The 22,424-nt window shown below is 41.5% G+C and overlaps 2 protein-coding genes across 5 annotated transcripts; both read left to right on the top strand.

Annotated features, from left to right (window-relative positions):
- The first annotated feature begins 13,418 nt into the window (after positions 1 to 13,418).
- LOC131241333 (RING-H2 finger protein ATL67-like) lies at positions 13,419 to 20,676 on the top strand. Of its 4 annotated transcripts, none has more exons than XM_058240136.1 (2): positions 13,419 to 14,323; positions 15,439 to 15,784. In XM_058240136.1, exons 1-2 carry the CDS (start codon positions 13,761 to 13,763, stop codon positions 15,632 to 15,634), a joined length of 759 nt encoding a protein of 252 aa, XP_058096119.1. In that variant the 5' UTR covers positions 13,419 to 13,760; the 3' UTR covers positions 15,635 to 15,784. The 4 variants fall into 4 exon arrangements, with proteins under 4 accessions (XP_058096119.1, XP_058096120.1, XP_058096121.1 ...); XM_058240137.1 differs by lacking the exon at positions 15,439 to 15,784 and adding an exon at positions 16,743 to 17,095 and having other exon boundaries at positions 13,431 to 14,323; XM_058240138.1 differs by lacking the exon at positions 15,439 to 15,784 and adding an exon at positions 20,541 to 20,676 and having other exon boundaries at positions 13,436 to 14,323.
- On the top strand, positions 20,613 to 22,131 carry LOC131241334 (probable methyltransferase At1g29790). The gene has a single exon (XM_058240140.1). It carries the CDS (start codon positions 20,613 to 20,615, stop codon positions 21,804 to 21,806), a length of 1,194 nt encoding a protein of 397 aa, XP_058096123.1. The 3' UTR covers positions 21,807 to 22,131.
- Positions 22,132 to 22,424: the final 293 nt, after the last annotated feature.

Raw genomic sequence — 22,424 nt, 5'->3', positions numbered from 1 at the left:
TGTGATGTATGTGTTTCATCCATTCCTTTCATCCATTTTTACGGATCCTTGTAGGGCTTTATACCAAAAATAAGGGGGATATAAATCTAAGTTGGATCACACCAGAGGAAAACAATAGTGATTGGATATCCACCATTAAAATCATCCTAAGGCCCACTGTACTGTTTATTTGACATCCAATCTGTTGATTAGGTCATATAGACCCAGACGAAGGGATAAAACATATATTAGCATGATCCAAAACTTTTATGGGCCCCAAAAAGTTTTTAATGGTCGACGTTCATTAAACACTGTTTCTTAATGTGTTCCAGTTGAGATTTTTATATACCTCATTTTTTGTGTAATATGATAAAATGATCTAGAAAAATAGATGGAGGGCATGGATGAAACACATACATCATGGTGGGGCCCACAGAGCACTGACCACCAGCCAATGGCTGGTGGCAGGGGGAGTAGCCAATCCGTTTCCTATATACAAACCAGTGTCAGAGACACCGGTATTCACTGCGTAAGAGACGCTGGAACAACCAGCGTCAATGACGCTGTCTGGTTGACGGCGTTGGAGTGGGCCTCCACTCGTGGGATCCACAAAATATGTGTTTAATCCACACTGTCCATCTGTTATGATAAATCATTTTAAGGCTAGAGCCCAATTCTAACCCAGATTCAAATCGTAGGTGGGCCACACCATAGAAAACAGTGGTCACAATGACACCTACAGTTGAAATCTTCTTTGGTCCACCATGATATTTTATATGCCATCTAACCTATTTTCTTCACACCTAAGTGTGGGACTATCAGGAGCTGGCCAACCCGATGGACGGAGTGGATCTCTCATTTGAACCCATTTAAACAACAACAAAAAAACCAGACGCAGAACAGTCGGCGTCAAAGACGCCGTGACAATGACGCAGGGCGTGAGGAAGTGAGTGGGCCTCCACTCGTGGGGCCCAAAATCCAACATATATTTAATCCATGCCGTCCATCTATTTTTTTCAGGCCCTTTTAGGCACTGACCCAAAAATCAGCCAGATCCGTATCTCACGCGAGCCGCACTATAGGAAACAGTGGAAGCATTGGGATTGCTGTTGAAACCTTTCCAAGGCTCACTATAATGTTTATACACTACCTTTTTATCTTTTTGATCTTTATGGCCCCCTATGCGATGGCCAAGTTGATAGATGGAGTGGATCATCCACTCGTTGACCCCATTTTTCTTTTAAAAAAATAAAAATGCTGGAGCAAGACAACGTCCAAAGGACACTGCTGCTCAGCAGCGTAAGGCGCGGAAGCCCATTAGGCGTGAACAGGTGGGACCCACCATGATATGTATGTTTCATCCACGCCGTCTATCCACTTTTCCAATTCATTTTAGGGTATCTGATCCAAATATGAGGACGATCTGGATCCCAGGTAGGCCACCTACGGGGAATAGTGAGCTTGAACTGCTGAAACCTTTTAAGGGCCTATCATGATGTTTATTTTTCAGCTAACCTATTATTTGCAGAGTATTTTGACCCCATCCCAAGCTGGTCAACTCGATGGACGGAGCGGATCTCGCATGTGGACCCCACCTCGCTGGAACCACACAAAAATATATAGTAGAAAATAATAATATAATAATAACAGGTGCAGACGCTGGAAGAGCTAGTGTCCAGATTGACGATGCTGCCCACTGTCCGCGAGGTAGGCGAGGTCCTGTTTGGGCGTTAGCTTGGGTCTACACTCGTGGGACCCATGTTGATGCAGTTGTTTAATCCACACCGTCCATATCCTAAAAATGAGGCTGTTTCAGATCTCAGGTGGGCCACACCTCAGGAAACAGTGGGATAATAGTGTCCACCGATGAAACCTTTCTAGGGCCCATCTATCATGTTTATTTTCCATATAAGCTCTTCCTAAGGGAAAAACCCGGATATCAGCTTGGTCCCAAATGGCAAGGACGCCTACTCTGATGTTTGTGTTTTATACGCGCTGCCCATCTGGCAGCAGGACCCACCATGACTTATCTGTTTCATCCATGCCTTTCATCTATTTTTCCATATCATTTTAGGTCATAAACTCTTATAAGTGAGGCGGATCAGACCCTCTAGTGGGCCACACTTAGGAAACAGGGGCGATTGAGTGCCTACCATTGAAAACTCTCACGGGTTTATCATAATATTTGTTGCCATTCAAATTGTATTTAAGTCCTGCAGTTCACCCCACCATGGTGCATGCGTTTGTTTAGGCCATCCCAAATAGGTCCCACCTTGGTATATATCGTATATCCTCACTGGTAATCCATTTCACAGGATCATGTCACGTGCAAATGCCTAAGTCTGTAGCTGATTCTAGTCTCAAGTGTGCCATGTCATGCAGGCCCTTATATTTTTAGTGGGGACCACCGATTGGGTCCCACTCTCTATATTTCAAGCCATTCAAGGCCAAATATCTAGTTATATGTTTGATAACATACTAGTGCACTTAAAATGATAGCTCTACACTGACAATATGCTTAGTGTAAAGGATAACATCTCATCAATATACCCATATGCATCATCTATATACTTATTTTGAATGAAGATTGATTGTAGCATATGCCTTTTCAACATTGAGTAACTCAGGGGACCCATACAAGATAGGGTCGCCCTGCATTACCGTGCGTTACGCATAGTATTGATGCGTGACTTGGATAGTGTGATTTATGCATTATACATTATGTATGACATGTGTTGCATCTACTCCCTAGCGACATCAAGGATATATATAGTCCCGCAGCTTTGTTATGATTGACGAATAATTTTATGTATACTGAAATTTATTGAGGTTACGGGGTGCCACAAGCATCCTTAGGTGAAAGTCCATAAACCCTATAGTACCAGTATGATGCTCCAACGTCTAAACCGAGTGAATTCATGAGTGCATGATGGCTAGATACTACTATACAGGATCAATTGGAATGGGGTTTGACCTTACTCGCTTGAGTATAGAGGGTTATATGTTATGTTAAGTTTGACTAGCTCATGAAATGGGTTCGCTATCGATGAGCTGGGTTGGTTTCCAAGTACCATTGACGAGATGAATAGTGAGGTCTTTTGCACTCGCTTGGTCTTGCGAGCGATGGGGCGACAACCAGTGTTGGAAGTGTTTTGGACCCATGTGATGATCCAATTATGAACTATTCTGATGTGTGAACTACTGGATGATTAATATACTGCATTGCATCCTTAGCATATGACATTTAGACTACAGTCTTTTCAAACATATGCCAAACCCATTTATTGAACCACGAATGGATGCATATCTATTTTAGAAGACATTACGTCGGGGTACGGAGACTCTGATTACACTTGAACCTTAAATTGACCCACACCTAACCACTCCGACAACACTGTTCGACTCCGACTTACATTGCAGTCCTTTCGAACCCCCGTCAAACAACTTCACCAAACTCTGAATGGGTGTGTATCCACTTGAGAAGTTGTTAAGTCATGGTATGGAGACTTATGCACACTCGCACCCCACACCTGCACACACCGACTCACACTGAACTCCTTTGACAACACCGATCGAATCTGACTTGCACTGCAGCCCATTCGAATACACGTTGAACACCTCCGAACTAGGAATGAGTGCTATCCACTTAAGTAGATGTTATGTCAAGGTACATAGACTCCAGAGACACTTAAACCCCACACTGACACAGACCGACCCACATTTAACCCCTCCGACAACACCAACCGGCTCCGACTTTCATTACAACCCCTTCAAACCCACATCGAACTCCTTCATCGAACTATGAATGGGGTGTGTATTCACTTGGGAAGACATTAAGTCAGGGTACGGGGACTCCGAACATAATCGCACCCCACACCAACAAACATCGACCCACACAGAATCCCTCCAACAATACTAATTGATTCCGAGTTGCAGTACAATCCCTTCAAACGCACATCGAACTTCTTCACCGAACTAGGAATGAGTGTGTATCCACTTGAGAAGACGTTATCTTAGGGTAAGGAGATTCTCGAAAAACTCAAAACACACATCGACATAAAGAGATCGACATCGAACCCCTCCAACTACACCGATCAACTCCGAGTTGCACTGCAAAGTCTTCAAACACATGCCGAACTCCTTCACCGAAATAGGAATCAGTGTGTATCCACTTGAGAAGATGTTATTTCACGGTAAAGAGATTCTCAACTCATTCGAACCCCACACCGACACAGATCAACTGACATCAATCCACACTGACAACACCGATCGACTCCAAGTTGCGCTGCAGCCTTTTCGAACACCCGTCAAAATCCTTCACCGAACTAGCAATGGGTGTGTATCCACTTAAGAAAATGTTATCTTAGTGTGTAGAGACTCTAAACCCACTCAAACCTTACACCGACATAAACCGACCGAACCCCTCTAGCAACACCGATTAACTTTGAGTTGCATTGCATCCCCTTTGAACACATATCGAACTCCTTTACTAAACTAGGAATCAGTATGTATCCATTTGAGAAGATGATATCTCAGTGTAAATGGACTTTGGACACACTTGAACTCCACGTCGACAGAGACTGACCGACACCGAACTCCTCCAACAACATCGATCGACTCTAAGTTACACTACAGTCCATTCAAATATACGACGAACTCCTTCACCAAAATAGGAACCTGTGCATATCAACTTGAGAAGACATTATCTCAAGGTAAGGAGACTCCAAACATAGTCGAACCCCACACCAACACAAACCTACTGACACCGATCGACACCGACAATATCGATCAACTCTGAGTTGCACTGTAGTCCCTTCGAAGGCATGTCGAACTCCTTCAACGAACTAAGAATCGATGCATATCCACTTAAGAAGACGCTATCTCATGGTATGAAAATTTCCACCACACTTGAACCCCACACCAACACAAACCAACTGACACCAAACCCCTCCGACAACACCGATTAACTCGGAGTTGCACTACGACCCCTTTGAACACACGTTAAATTCTTTCATCAAACTTGGAATGGGTATGTATCTACTTAAGAAGACGTTATCTTATAGTACGGAGACTCTGAACACACTTGAACCCCACACCGACACCGAAACCCTCCAACTACACTGATCAACTCCAAGTTGCATTGTAGCCCCATTGAATGCACGTCGAACTCCTTCGCTAGACTAAGAATCGATGCGTATTTACTTGAGAAGACATTATCTCAGGGTAAGGAGACTCCAGACACACTCAAACCCCGCACTGATACAAACTGACTAACATGGATCCACACTGACAACACCGATCGACTCTGAGTTTCACTGCGGCCCATTTGAATGCACGTCGAACTCCTTCATCGAATTAGGAATGGGTGCGTATCCAATTGAGAAACGGTACGGAGACTCTAGACATGCTTGAAACCCCACACCAACACAGACCGACCAATACTGAACCCATTCGACGGCACCGATCAAATCTAAGTTGCATTGTAGCCCCTTCGAACGCACATCAAACTCCTTCACCAAACTACAAATCAATGCGTATCCACTTAAAAATAAGTTGCATTAAAATATCAAGACTCTAGAGCCACTCAAACCCCACATTGACCTACACTGAACCACACCACCTGAACCAAACCACACACATCGATCGACTCTAACTTGCATGGCAGCCCCTTTGAACACACGTTGAAATCCTTCACCGAACTAGGAATTGGTGTATATCTACTTGAGAAGACGTTATCTTTAGGTATGGAGACTTTGGACACACTTGAACCCCAATAGACTAACATATATTGAACCCCTCTAACAATATTGATCGACTCCAAGTTGCACTACAACTCCTTCAAATGCATGTTGAACTTCTTCACTGAACTAGGAATAGGTGCTTATCCAATTAAGAAGAAGTTGTCTCACGATACAAAGACTTTGGACATACTCGAACCTCACACCGACACAAACCGACCAACACCAAACCCCTTTGACAATACCAATCAACTTCGAATTACACTGTAGCCACCTCGAACACACGTCAAACTCCTTCACCGTACTAGAAATCGATGTGTATCCACTTAAGAAGACACTATCTTAGGGTATAGAGACTCTGGACACGCTCGAACCCCACACCAACACAGACCGACCGATACCTAACCCCTCTAACAACACCGATCGACTCCAAGTTATGGTGCAGCCTCTTCGAATGCACGTCGAACTCATTCACTGAACTAGGAATGGGTACATATCGACTTGAGAAGACGTTATCTCAGGGTACGGAGACTTCAGACATACTCGAACCCCATATCGACACAAACCAACCACTATCGATCCACACCGACAGCATCGATCTGCTGTGAGTTGCACTGTTGCCCCTTCGAAGTTCTGCGCCGAATTGGGAATCGGTGCATATTTACTTGAAAAGATGTTATCTTATGGTATGAAGACTTTGGACACAATCAAATCTCCCACCAACACTGATCCACACCGAATTGCATTACAATCCCTTTGAACGCACGTCGAACTCCTTCAACTGCCCACAGTGAATACATATGATTTATCCCTACCATCCATCCCGTTTTTCAGCTTGTTTTAGGGGTGTAAACCAAAATTGAAGCATATCCAATGCTCAAGTGGAACACACGATAGGAAACAATTGTAATAACAATTTCAGTGGTAGAAATTCAATGACACTTTTTATGGCTCACTTACAACTCAGATCTGCTTCGTTTTTTGTCCAATAGATTTTTATTTATTTATTTATTTTTAAGAGATGGAAAAAATTAATGCACGGCGTCGATCAGCAAAAATAAAGCAGGTGGGCCCCATTTCAACTCTCTAAATGCTTGGTCAAATTTAAGAAGTAAAGGTGTAAAAAACGAAGGGTTAGGGGCGTATATTAATTACCTACGTTATTGTAGACTCTCAAACAACCGGACACGGATTTCCTGCAAAAGCCTTTCGACGGAAGTTCCTGCGCAAGGAATCTGGGTGGGGCCCACTGCGATGTTTGTGAGAAAGCCACACCGTCCATCCGATTTTAGAAATCATTTTAGGATATGCAGCAAAAAATAAGGTATATTCAAAACTCGAATCGACCACACGAGAGGAAATAGTGGAGATTTAGTGACCACCGTTGAAACATTTATATGGCCACAAAGGTTTTGTCTCGGTCTAATTTTTGGTATTTTCACTTCATCCCAGTGCAAATGACCTTGTAAACGGCTTGGATGGAATATAAACATCAAGGTGGAGCCTAGGAAGGTTTCAACGGTGGACATTCCTTTCCACTGTTTCATCTCGTATGGCCCACTTGAGTCTTATATCCTCCTAATTTTTAATAACATGTACTAAAATGAGCTAAAAAAAACGGATGGACGGGTTGGATTTCTCGTAAACATCACGGTGGACCCCACCATGCATCCCAGCGCAGGATCTTACTGCGAAAGACTTTCGCAGGAAATCCTCGTCCCAAACAACCGGCTGCGATTAGGTTTTTTTCTTTTTTGGTCTTTATTACTAGTCTTTTTGTGAAAAGACCTAACTAACCCCGTGTAGGTTTACATTAGTCTACAATGTTGTGGAGTGGATACGGCGTCAAATAACAGAGGGTATTGTACTCAACTAATACAGAGAAATGATGTGGTGAGCCAAGTGTTCCGGAACCCTTTGATGCACATAGGTCCGACCCAAACATCATAGGTCTCCTTGAAATAAATAATAATAATTCACGCGCATTGGGTCCATTAAGATTTAAGTGTCATGCAAAAAATGGACCGCAATAACATTCATAAAAGCTGCGGACCATCCAATGGCACCTGTGGCCGTGCCAAGTATCTGGTTTTTCAACAAGAGGTAACAGGTTCGAGGACCCTTTGTGGTGCAAGTGCACGAGAGTGTGGGGTGGGTGTGAATACATGACTGCATAATTACTATTAAGTCATGAGTTGGGATCCGAGGAAGGAAAAATCACTCTTGCACCATCAATGGGAGGAAACAAGATCACTTTATGGTTGTTGTGGAGGGACCCGCTTTCTATATCAAAATCCTGAGGTCCAAAATGAAAAGGTCCACGGCATAATTACTGTTATCCTGACTTTGTGGTCCCCACTAACCGCAGGCTCACAACAAATGCTCCCAAAATCCCAAGCCTAAGTAATAATATCATTTACCTCACACAACTATAATAAAAAAACAAAAAAAGGTAAGGTAGCCTCAAAATGGGCACGCAGAGGTCATAACATCTACTTCATTTCCGATCACTACCTCCCCATTTAGGCCATGGCCTTAACATTCTTCCATCACTTTTTATGTCATGCCAATGCAACTAAGCACGCATGTGTGCCATCCAAGCGGACAGTGGGCCAATTCATTAGGTGGGTTAGGCAGTTATGAAAACAATGAACAGTTCTGAAAGTTGCCAATCATCCACATTCAGCATACATGTGTAGATCACCTTATCACAGGCCCACCTTCCCTTTTGATTAAGTGGTCCACACGTTGGGACCACCTGGTGCACGACCATGACATCTGCTGGAATATATGTTTCCAAAAGGTGACGCCGGGGTTCATGGTCCTCTCACTTAAATTGGTTTTCTGTATACATCATCGTACTGGTGTCAAGAGATGAGAAATTATCCTAGATAATGTGGATGAACCATTCCAACCTTTGGGTTTGTGGTCAATGGTCCCCATTCAACAACAAATTAACGAGTTCTAGATCTTTCAATTTGGGTGATTTTTGGGTGTCAGGATTAGAGAAGAATGGACCCCAGTTGTCAGAAATGAAAACTGATTAAAAACTAGGTGAATCTTGTTGATGTCCAATTTTGAAGTTGCTAGAAATGATGGTGGAATCACAAGTTTGGAATGTAGTGGTGGTGGGAGGACTCCTTTCCCGGTAAAGAGGGAGTAGGCCCACCTCTCATCATTTCTTTTCTCTTGCATTCTTGTTGTCATCTCAGGATGATGGGAGTATCGATTCCAAATCTCCTTTTCTACTTTATCTTTGAATTAAATAACAATTACCCAATTTCAAAAACCTTTACATATTCCTCTCTCGCTTCTACGTCCTAATCCACTAGTGGCTTAGTGGTGAGGACTCGTGGACCCTTGTTGTCCTGCAATCATAGGTTTTGGTTTTTTGGGCTCTCTCTCTCTCTCTCTCTCTCTCTCTCTCTTCATCTTCAGGCAAGAACATGGAGATCGGATGTTGACGCATTTGGGGGTTCATCCACACAGCGTAGATGAGCAGCTCAAAGTTCTAGACCGTTGAACATGGTACCGACTGGGGCTTTCAACTATTCCCAAAACGGGGATGGTCATCTCAGTGTTCTGGATTGGAGAACCATGGGCCCACCAGGCATTCCACTGAGCTAGGATGGCCCATTAGCCTTCCGGACCTAGCCCACAAGTGGTGAAGAGTATGAGGTTTATCCATTGGGATCACAGCGTGGAGCCTTCCGGACCTAGCCCAAAAAAAAAAAAAAAAAATTCCCTCTTATTGGAGGATCTCTCACCATTCCATCTTCCTTCCCATCACTGGGCTGATACCTTCTTTCTCCAAGAATAGATGGTTTCCCGCTCATGCAGCTCCACAAGTGAATTCTTTTATGTTGCACTAAGGGCCTCGAATGGGTTGGTCCATGAGCCGGCCCAGCAAGACAGGACCGCTTGAGGAAAGCATTTCAAAATATGGGCCCTAAATTCAAGCTCATCCTATTTATGGCCCCGCTTGCCATGCAATTCAAAGGCTATTCCAGCAGTCAGATAATTGATCTCAACTCTCCATTTGGCACTACGAATGGGCCACTCGAAAAAGATGAATGGATCAGACTATCAAAGGTTGGATGATCGGATTTGGCCAATGAGACATTTGAGCCTGAAATAATCCATTTCAGGGCGGACTGGAGGTGTTCTAACGACTATTAATTTAACCATCCGCCTACCCAATACATGTGAAAAAACCAATGGACAGTTCAATGGATCGATATTAATTGTTCCTTTAGTCCACAACACATTTCAAGGGTTAGTGCTGGACCTGATGGTTAAGATTTGTGATATCAGTGTGATGTGCATTGTAGCCCATTAAATGTGTGCTGGACCTGATGGACAGTCCAGATCAATTGATTAACATGTTTGACCCAATGAAACTAAGAGCACCATAACTTATATAAGAGCACTGGAGCATCTCAAACTAGAATACATCAAGTTACCTACTTTAGCTTAGAATGATGGATGCTTGGAAGAAGGTGAAACTCATGAATGGATTTCCCACTTCCTATCATATTCCCTTTTATGGGGAGTAATTTGATTTTCTGGCAGAGCACGGCAAGTGACACACATGCACACTTGATGTATAACTCAACACACTCAATTGTGGAACCCATTGTCACAGGCTCACATTCCTTAAATCAGATTGGTTAAGCAATTCTAACCTTTGATTCACTACACTTGTTTCGTTGAAATATGAAAATTGGATGCTTTTCATCCATCTAATAAATGCCCGCCAATTTGATAGTCTGATTATTAAATAACCATAATTTTTTAATTTATTATACACTAAACAAGGACTCATAATTTGTATAGTTTAGTTTGAATTACATTCCGCAACCTGTGCAATTTCTAAGTGCCTGTGGGCTATCCTTCACACTCCATTAGATATATGAAAGTCTTTTATTTTTCCCCATCGGTATTTTGATGTGTGGTCATATAAAAAGTATCAAGAGGGATCCTTCACCATTAGTAAACTGAAATGGACAGATCATTTTCAGTCCAAACAGGGATGAATAATCTCATCTGAATACATTTTAGTGGTACCATGAAACTTGTCTCATAGTAAGGAAGTTAAGACTAGTTTGCTAACAATTCGTGTGTTTTAGTATATAGGATTGGGAGTTTGGAGCCGTTCATTTCGTGGAGAAAAAACAAAAAAAGGTTACATCACAAGAATAATCCAGACTCTGGTGACAGTAGTTTCGATGAAAAGTCTCGTTTGAATGCATTGAAGTGATACCATGAAGCTTATCTCCAAAAAGGGTGAAGACTAGCTCGGCAATGGTTGGTGCATTTTAGTAAAGCAGAATTGGGAGTTTGAAATCATTCCCTTGGGACAGAAAGCAACAGTAATTACATCACAAGAATAATCCATACCTTTTGTTTTTTGTTTTTTTGTGTTTTGTGTGTGTGTGTGTGTGTGTGTGTGTGTGACCCCCTTCATTTTTCGTACATGACAATAATAAAAAATCCCATCGCTAACCTTCATTGTCAAACCATGCTAAAATTTTCTTAACTGTCTACTAGTTTTGTAGAGGTATAGTGTGTGTGTGTGTGACCCCCTTCATTTTTCGTATATGACAATAATAAAAAATCCCATCACTAACCTTCATTGTCAAACCATGGTAAAATTTTCTTAACTGTCTACTAGTTTTGTAGAGGTATAGCATATATTAATATAATATAGATTTGGATTTTCAGACATTACATTGAAAGTGTTTGATTTCCCCATACACTGTTGTGATCTCCTAGGCATGTGCCATTTTGCCAAATATGAAACAAGTGCACTATCATATTGCACTCCAACAAGTGGTATTAGCATAACTCTTAACTCTAATGTAAGTGGGTTTTCATTTTATATTTCATTCATCCGGAACTAAGCAGGATCTCATAAATTTTAGACTAGATCAGGGACACAAACAAGATGCAATTTTTATTTTTATTTTTTAAAATTGAATTCAGAACATCTTACAAGGGGATGAAATACATTGTACCTTTCTTTGTAAAGTTCTGGTAGTCTATCCACATGATTCGCCCGTCTTCTATTGTCCATAGATGTTGATACAAGCACCTTCATGTTGTCTTCTATTGTCCATAGATGTTGATACAAGCACCTTCATGTTCAACCGTTCTTTATATTTCCCCCTCATTAGGTGTAGTCTAAGATGAGTGCACTGTGCATTTAATGACCATATGTCGAGGACTAAAAGTAATTTCTAAGCTACTTATGCCAAATAGCTTACCTTGGTGTCTACTTGGCCAGTGCATCGTTATGTTTAGGGTTGTTTGGTTGACTATATTTTGGAATGCATTGAATTCCAAATCTCATATATCAGTACATTTAAAATCCTCAATTGTGTTTGGTATTATGCAAGTAGAATGCAGTGTATTCTAAGGTTTCTGTTTCGTAGAGTATATTTTAAAATCATTGGAATCCTAAATTATATTTGCAAAAGCTTGAATTTCTTTAATTATGTTATCTACAATATTCTAAAATAGTATGCATGCATAACATTGTAGATATTATTATAATAAATTCATCAAAACATTCATTTTGAGTAAAATTGGGATAATTCTAAACCTTAAGTGGGCCTTAAAAATGTGCAAACATCACAATGGGTTCAATACATTCTAGGTTAAAAGATAATCCATAAGGGTCATAATGATATGTACGTGGAATTCATTCTCACCATTAGATGCGTCATTTAATGTTACACTCAAGTAAAAAAATTTAGGCTAACTTGTAGCTCAAGTAGGCTGCACCAAAGGAAATAGTGAAAGAGAACGTCAACATTTGATTTTTTACCGGACTCATTGTGATAATTATATGAAATTCACTCTAACCATTTCATGCGATATGAAAATTTAGGCTTGGGTTTCAAAAATCAAAGCAATCCATGATTCAAGTGGGCTGTATAAAAGAAAATAATTTAGAAGGTCCAACTTTCCTTATATACTATATCTAATTGTGTAGTCTACCTAAGTCACGAGTAAGGTTGATATTTTTACGGCATATACTTGATTTTTCTTCTTATTTTAGAAACTAAATTTTATAAGGGCTTACTTTTCACTTAAATAGTTGCGCATATATATATATAGTGAATGGGATTTAAGTTTACTTGTAGCAGAGTTTTTTTGGGGAGGGATAGACATTCGAAGGCTGGCGCACATGATGATGTTGGAAGTCACGAGAAGGAGAACATCTATAATATGATCAATATTGACAGTTCATTTCCATAACGACCAAAGAGATGGTTAAGGTAATTAGTCGAATGTCATTCTATCAACAGTGATGGACAATTAGGGTGGGACCACATGTTGCATGGTCTTGGTTAAATGATTGGACCCTTCATAGTTAGATCAATTTGAGCTGTCTATTTCAGTAACTATTGAATGGGCGGTTAGAATGACCAGGAAAAAAGTGATTTTTATACAAAGTTGTGGGAACGAGGGTGGGAGGACCACATGACGGATGGTCTAGTCCAAGATTCAAACCATTTGTAGCACGAGCTATATGAGACGTGCATTATCTTACTCATTGAGGATCATTCATTAAAAGCCATTTTAAAGAGGCACGGGAAACCAAGGATTGGGCCCACATGGTTGATGATCTAGATCAATGAACACTGTTGGGGATTAAGATCTTCTGATCTGTCGATGCTTGAGGAATGGTCCATCTAGAACAGTGGTATAGATTAATTAGTGAGGGATGGGGGTCCACTTGTCAGAAATCAAAAGTCAAAACCCGTTCATCCAACAAATCCTCGGGACTAACTAAACGGATTCGGACGGAACATATTTCCGAAGACTGGGCCTACTAGGAAGGTAACGGAAATTAGAAAGCCGTCACTGTTAACGTTATTTCCCTCAATGCAGCAGCAGCTAGATCGATTCCTCGTATTGAATGCAGTGGCCGGGAAATCCACCCAACCCCACCCCAGAAAAAGAAAGAAAAAAAAAAAAAATTCAAAGCTTCTCTTGGAATTGAAGAGGAGATGAAAAACCTCTTCTTACCTCAAAATGTCGAGCAGCAACAGCGCTGCTGGCAGCGAGAGCTCAGTCCACCTCTTTCACAATCTCAGCAATCTCAGCCTCGGTTACGCCATTGCCATCGCTTTCTCTTTCCTACTCCTTCTCTTAATCCTCTTCCTCGCCTTTTACGTCTGCCGCCGTGCCACCCGAAACAGTGCTCCACCCCCTAACCCTAACCCTAATCCCAACCCTAACGGAGTCATCCTCCCTCGCATCATCTTCGTCGCTGAAGACGATGATGACGACGCCATCACTGGCCTCGATGCCTCCGTAATCAGCTCATACCCTAAATTCCCTTTCTCGTCCAAGGATCGCAGCTGCGGCGTTGGGGGAGATTCTGTCTGCCCCATCTGCCTCTGCGATTACAGGGATGGGGAGATGCTGCGCATGTTGCCAGATTGCCGCCACCTGTTCCACCTCTCCTGCGTCGACGCCTGGCTTCGGCTCAACACTTCGTGCCCTGTCTGCCGCACGTCACCGCTCCCGACGCCCATGTCGACTCCTCTGTCAGAACTCGTGCCTCTTTCGCATTTCTCAGCTGATCGCAGGAGGTGATTTTTTTTTTTTTTTTGCATGCTGTAGATCGTTGCTTCCTTTTTAGTTTCTGCTCTCTTCTCCTTCCCACCCCATAGCTTCTTCTATCTAAATTCTGTTAATTTCTTTTCCGTTTTTCTATATATGATCTGAGAATAGGGACAGGCGTTGTGGGTTTTTTGGTTCTACAGTTGTCTAGTGTTAAGAGAGAGGGAAAAAAAAAAAAGCAAAAGAAAAGTCGGGAAAAAAGAAGAGGCTGTGTCTGTGCTGAAAATGAGTGTAAATTTTCTGGTTTATAGTAGAAACCTTGAATGGAAATCAATGCTTAAATTGATACTCACATGGAAATGACTTTCTAATACATTCACACTTTGAAGTTGTTCGTAATGATGCACTCTACATTTGATTGGTAATGTCCAATTTCAACGAATATTTTTTATCATGATCCAGAACTTATCTTGATAAATTTTTTGGGAAATTTTATATGAGTATTTGTATTGACAAGTGTCATTTGTATGGGTATGTATCATTGATACATTCCAATCCAAAAGCATATCATTAGAATGTATCATATTGTCAATTTGTGCCTCAATATAATTTTATGAAATTCAATTTCAAACCTTCTTTCTCGTTGCTGTTTCTTGATTGAGGTATTAGAAATCTATTTCAGATGGTAAAACATCAGAGAGAATGAAAAAGAGGAAGGAATATGTATGGTGTGGGAAGATATTGTCTTTTTGTTTTATTCAAGTAATAGGTTTTTGAGTTGCAAGATTTCAATAGGGGAAGAAATGGGACTTCAGTGACATAACAAGGAGAGCCCATTTCTCACAGAATTCTCTGCATTACACAATGGAGGCATGCATAGCAGTTTTTTGGACTATGATTTTATCTCTTCCATATGTTACAATCATAAGAACTGATGTTTATATGATAATGCCTTTTAATATTTGCTAACCCCAATTGATTGGGAATTTGGGATAAGGCTTAGATGATGAGATGATGATGAATGCCTTTCAACACTTGTCATTTGACTGTAAGGATGGACATTCAGTACATATTCAGTTTGCCAAGGCTTGCATATTTGTTACCTACTGTCAGTCTCTAATCTAGCACAGACATCTCCAAGCAGCGTGCATCTTGAAGGGAGCACTGTATGTGTTCTTGGACACACGTGGGATCAAACTCAAACGATGAGGTATGACACTTGTAGCTGCAGAGCAGCCGTTGGTGGAGTAACCAATTTCTTTAGCTATTTCATGACTCAATTGAAGTTGATCCGGTTTGCTCTGGAAATGAATATAGAAGCTCTTTGTGTGCATAAATGACTATGCCAGCATGCCCAAGCAAAGTAACAATTAAGGTAAAACTTGCATTCTACTCAGAATAAGGGAACTACACCAAGTACTTGATTGAGCTTGAGGATTACTATAGATGCAGCAAAGTCATAACCTTCAGGATGCTTGAGAGATGCACAAGGATTAATCGAGTTAGCTCGGTTAACTCGCTCAACTCGACTCGAAAAAGCTCGCTTCAACTCGGTTCGAAACTGAGTTCGAGCCAAGTCGAACTTATTTTTTGAGCTCCAAAAAATTTCGAGCCAAGTTCGAGCTTCCCCGAGCTCGACTCGACTCAGATCGAAACTCAACTTGAATCGACTCGGATTGAATTGGCTTGGTGACTTGGTTATGTTGATATTGACGTTGCTTGCCAAGCGTTTGATGAAATGACTCAATGACATGCTGTTTCGGGTGCATACATTCTCAATGAGATCGGCTAGTGGCGAAGAAGGAATGGATACAAAGCAAATCACTACAAAAAAAAAAAAAAAGAATTTCACATTATAAAACTATACTCAAATCATGATTTTGGTGTTGCCTGCCCAATGTTTGATGAAATACCTGTGAGCTGCTGTTACTGTTTTGCATTCCGTGAAAATTTGAAGATGCCCTCTACGTGTTTGACAAAATGTCGCATAGGCTCGAACTCGGCTCGAACTGGCCCGAGCTGCTGACCAAACCGAGCCGAGCTGGCCAGTCAGGCTCGAGGACCGAGCTGAGCTGAGTTCGAGCTGGGGTTAGCTACTGGCCGAACCGAGTCGAGCTGGGTCAAGCTCGGCTCGGTTCAACTCGTGTACACAGAAGGGCCAACTAGATGGACATCTCAGATTCGCAGACCATAAAACTATGTGTTTGGCTAGAGTCAAACTTGTAATTAGGAAGAAAACATGTAAACTGCAATATATCTATTAGTCATTCAAAACATCTTTATGGCAAGTTGAGGCTTGTAATACTACACAATGCATGCACTTGACTCCATCTCTTTGTACTATTTGTAGTTTTTTCTCTTGTTACAGACTTACAGCCCATAAAAAAGCCATTTTTTCTCCATCCAATGGGCCCCAACAATTGATGCATCATGGACTAAAAATTTCAGTGATCCAATGATTCCAGATGGTGGCTTGCAAATTCACTTGGCTGTGGATGCCTCAATAAAACCCCCTAAAAGGTTCATGCAGGTCCTTTTCTACTCATAGGGCATTCATCTCTAGCCACCTTCAGAACAGAGGGGGAAGGTGTTAGAACCTTCTAACCATGGGTACAAAGATTAGTTACTGATGGAGGGAAGTTATTATAACTTCGTTTCAATGGCCATAGGCATGAAGTATTGGCTATGGCCATTTTTCTGGTGTTGGCTTGGGGTGCAACATGCAGGGCCTTCTGGCACCAACACCATGACAAGTCATGAAAGAAGCCAATGAAGGTAAACACCTTGCAAAAATTAGTTGGGTAAGGTGGTTCCTGTGGAAGATGTGGAAGATATTCGGGCACACGTTTGCGAGATCTTGGCCTTGCATCGGTGGGACTCTGTTAACATTCCATGTTAAGGCAGGCTGGCCTGACTTATCAGGTGGTCTAAACATGAGTCAGTCTGGCTGGCCCAGTCATCAGGTGGTCTACACATGTACATTGTGAACATGCCCTATTCCAATAGCCAGGGTGGCCCACTCATCAGGTGGTCTACGCATGTACACTGGATACATTGGATAGGTGATTTTATGGTTTTTATTTCCATCTGTGTCTCCCATACAGGTGTCTTCCGCCCTATTTGAGAGGATTTGCCTGCTTTATGGACAGCGCATGTTCACATTGAACCCAACCTAATTATTGAACCAGATCTTGCATGCATTTGCTTCTAATGTGACACACTATTCGCCTCTTCAATCTCTCCGCCCTCAAAGACTTGTGACATTTCTAGGATTGTTTTAAGGGCCTGTTTGGACTCATGGAAGGTTAAAAAAGGGGGAACTGATGAGTTCCTAGAAATGATATTTCCAGGTAATGGGGTGGAAAAGGAAATGATATTTCTACTATTTGTTTTCACAAGCAAATTTTCCCGAGAGGTGGTCTTAATTTCCATTTCACTTGTTTCGTGGACATGTTTTCACGTAAATTTAAATTACTTGATAGATGTTTGCCTATATAGCATTCGTGATTCATGGCCCATTTTGATCATCTTATGCTGCCATATTCCCTCATCATTATCCTCTGCCCATCTCACATGTGCCGCTTGTCATGCATGTTGCATGCGGCTGATTTGGCATGCTTTAATATTTTTTTACATGGTTTGGCCTACATACCCAGCCCCGTGGCACTCCCAAATGCACATCCCTTTTAATCATCAAGAGCATCATCAATCAAATCTGGGATTTTGAATGTGGCCTACAACCAAATTCATCAAGAGCGTCATCAATCAAATCTGGGATTTCGAAAGTGGCCTACAATGAAATTACATCTGGATTCTCTCTTTGATGCCTTGGCTTCATCTAAGGAATGCTAAGGAGGCTCGCATTGGTGTGTTGAGCTTTATGTATGATGAGCTCTGCACTTGGACGCTCAAGACATTCAAGCAAGGTGGGAAAATACAAAGAGAGCAATGGGTAGGAGCCGTGGGTTCAACGGCGACTACAGCGACAGCTGGGAGATGAGAGGTCATTTCTGTTTTTTGCCCTTTTTTTTTTTTTGGAGGGTTCTGCAGAACGTTGTTTCCTCATCTCTTGTTTCAGCGAATACAAATAGGTTTTTTATGCAGGAAATACTCTGCATTCGATGCACAAGGATGCTGTGGTTTTAAACAATGGTATAATGCTGAGTTTGCATTGGAGAAGGAAAACTGGCACCATAACCGGTGGTTGAAAATTGAATGATAGTCCTGTAAAAAGTAGGAAGGGATAATAATAATAAAAGGAAAAGAAAAGAAAAGAAAGGTTGAAAATGGAACAATGGTTTTCCTTAAAAAATAGGGGATAAAGAAAAAGAAACCATTTTGCTAAGAGAGATGGACCATCAAATGTACTGGAAATATGGAAGACCAATACAAAGAGAAAAAAAAAAACGTAGTAGAGATGAGGAATTTAGATGCAATGCTTCCATTGTAGCAAGTGCACGTAACACAATTAAAATAATAATAATAATAATAAATATTCTTCTGTATTCAAGAGCTTGCTTGAGACACATGGGGATGCAGGATAGCCACGTTTATTGATTTGGCTCTAACCTTGTAGAAACTACAAATGAATTTAAGCTACCAGTAATTAACTACTAGTTTATGTTACTTATTCACTTTCCTTGGAATACATTATTATAATGTATAAACAAGTACAGGCCATGTGAATCACATTAATTTCGGCCCACTTGCATTTAGTGGTCGTGGGCTAAGCAAACTAAAGCAAGTACACCGTTTCAGGCACTCCCCCCTCACATGTTGCACACGTATGCACGATCCAAGCTGCTCATCGGGTGGATCCTACTGCTCTCATGGTTTTTCTCAGAAATTGGGCTGTTCCGATCATCACACAAGTATAAACTCATGGACATGAATCTGACATGTTGGTCATTTCTGTTAAACATCCCCCTATTTTGGACATGTATGACCCACTGATATAGGGACATGGCAACTAACTAGTGGGATCTGTCTTATCAGCAGCTTGGATCTTGAACACATGCATTATACTGCCACATGAGTATGCATATCAATGGTATGGAATTGAAACAGGTTGGGGTTAGCCTAGCCCGATTCCAACCCATTATTCAATTTCTTCATGTGAATTAATGACGTTTAATGCACGTTGATTGCACCAATCAGAGGACGGCAACCGTCAAACTAGCGGCCTACAATTAGAACAGGTAACAGAAAAAAGGTTCCTATCACACCATGGCCCAGCTACTGCAAGGCCCACCTGAACAACTCACTCACCCATGTACAATGGAGATCAGGCAGGTCACAATTTGGGTTGTTAGTGGGTGACCTAAAGGATCCTCAATGAATAGATAAATGATCAATATGGGATTACAAAGATAAGAAAATATAACCACAAAGAGGCGTATAAAATTGAAAAATTGTCTACATCCATATTTTCAGTTACTCCTAACAACCCTTGCCAACACGTTGTTGTTCATTAAATCTAGGAGAAGACTCTCTCTCTCTCTCTCTCTCTCTCTCTCTCTCTCTCTCTAACCTTAATAAATGTGTAGAAAACTGTAATAATACATAGGAAATCCAGCCAAGAAGCAAAAGGTGTTTCAAAGTAAACGCCTAGACTCCAATCTCGAAGTCCTCTCCAAACTCTCACTCTTTTAAACTCTCTTTCCCAGTAAAGTAGTGGGAACTGGGTCAGCCTATTCATCATCCTCCTCTCAAATGGTTTCTCTTCCTTCAGCTTTCTCAGGTGCTCCCTACTAAACACCCTTTCTTCTGCCAATGTGTTTCTCTTTTTGATGTCTTCGCTAATCATGCATTTTCCTTTGTCGTCCTTTCCGTAAGAGTATTGGGTTATGGTGGATTGTTATTTAGAGCTTCTTTTGAATGCTTGAAGCCGGTATTCCTTGTTTGTGATGAGTTCATTTCATTTTCTCTCGTGTCTGTTGATTATCGATGAGAACGTTTGGACAGGATTGGGTTCATGGCTTGTTTGAGTAATTCCAAGTATTGTAGTGAAACTGCTGCTACTCATCTTCTTAGTGATAATTAGAGAGTGCTCTGTCGGTGATAAAGGTAGATATGCGGAAGCCGATCTTTTTTCCAAAGCTTGGTGCATGGAGGAGCATACATGGGTTTGTGTTTCTTTTGGGTGCACTCGCACTCATCCTCAGTATTTTGATGTTGTCCAAATTCTACTCTCTCAGTTCTCTTCTCAGGACTGATTCCTTCTGTAACCACATAAATATCATCCAGGGTGGAACTGATGGTGAGATGGGTAAAGCCATGGATGCCATCATTTCAAAGATCAAACAAGAGATCAAAGATATGAAGGAATTGTCAATCGATAGAAAAAATGATGACTCCGCATTGAAGCATGAGCGGCTGAGATACATGACTTTTCTGGCAGATGTTCTGGGTCACTTGGAATCGATGCAAGTTTTTCTCCCACAAATAGATGAAACCAATCAGCAAGGGCGTGGAATTGGGGTTGTTCATCCGCTGTCAAAGAGCACTGAACAGGACGATGATGTTGTCGATTTCTTTCTGATTGAAGAAATCCGAAAGTATGTTAAAATAAAGCCCAACAGACTGGGGAAACAGAACTTTATGGGAGCGAATGGGACGTTCACAAGCATTGGCCATGCTTGTTTCTCCATGAAGCAGGAGCTAGAAGAGTACATGGACTATGATGTGGGGGACTTCTGTAAGGATGACTGGAAATTGGGCCAGAAGCTAATGGTTCATGGCTGTGATCCTTTGCCAAGAAGGAGATGTTTCTCAAGAGCTCCACAGCTCTATAGCAAGCCATTCTCTATTAATGAGTCCATGTGGAGACTCCCAGATGACCGAAATGTACGTTGGAGTCAGTACAGATGCAAGAGCTTCACTTGTCTGGCTAACAACAAGACTGGCAAAGGATTCTTCAAATGTGCAGATTGCTTCAATCTCACCATTCATGAAATGCCCAGATGGATGAAACTCATGAGTTATGACCCGAATATGAATTCGACTGCCGATTTCCTTATCGCAGAAGTTCTGAAAATTAAGCCTGGGGAGATAAGGATCGGGTTGGATTTCAGCATTGGGACTGGGACTTTTGCTGCAAGGATGAGGGAGTTTAATGTCACGATCATCTCTGCTACCATCAACCTGGGTGCTCCGTTCAACGAGATGATTGCGCTCCGAGGGGTTGTTCCTCTCTACTTAACCATAAACCAAAGGCTTCCTTTCTTTGACAATACACTGGACATCATCCATACGACGAGATTTCTCGATGGTTGGATTGATTTTCAGCTCTTGGACTTTGTCTTGTATGACTGGGACAGGGTTCTAAGGCCAGGTGGTCTGCTATGGATTGACCGCTTCTTCTGTTTGGAGAAGGATTTGGCTGATTACCTAGATGCATTTAAGATGCTCAGGTACAAAAAGCATAAATGGATTGTTGTGCCCAAGCTGGATAAAGTCGGTCAAGAAATGTTCTTTTCTGCAGTCCTTGAGAAGCCACCGAGGCCATTCTGATCTCAAAATATCAGAGAGTTTTGAGGTTCTCTGTTGAATCTTCATGTCGTTTCTCAAAATTTTTGTACTGAAAATCAAAATCCAAGTTTTAGTGTTAGATTCTTTTAGAACATGAGATGCCTGACTGAATGTGAGAAAAAGGGTGTTGCCTGCTTCTTTCTGAGTTTGTAGTTTAGGCAAGTTTAGAGCATTATGAAGTTGCTAGTTTCTGACCATTGTAGCACATTGCATTGAGTTGCATCATTATGAAAGCATCCATACTAATGTGTATTTTCTTTTGGAAAACGAAAATTACTGCTTCGAGCATCATAATAACTTGATAACATGACTGCTTATGCTTCCAGCTTCCTACGCGACATCTCATCTTTACAATGCCGACCCTAAATCATGGGGTTATGATATGCAGCTATTACCAATTCCTTTTGTGTCATTCACCAATCCAATGGTTTTCAATTACTACAATGGTTCTGAAGCCAGCATGACCATCAAGCTTCAAAGCTACAACTGCAACAACTCACAGTAACATAATGCCAGTCTAATGATCAAAACCTAAAATTTATTCCTTCACTTCCAATCTATACCATAACAGGTAACCTATACCATGTTAGGAGTCCTAGT

This window comes from Magnolia sinica, chromosome 3 (assembly GCF_029962835.1).
Source record: "Magnolia sinica isolate HGM2019 chromosome 3, MsV1, whole genome shotgun sequence".
NCBI lineage: Eukaryota > Viridiplantae > Streptophyta > Magnoliopsida > Magnoliales > Magnoliaceae > Magnolia > Magnolia sinica.
Note: the sequence above shows the minus strand (reverse complement) of the source record. Positions and strands in the feature narration are given on the sequence as shown.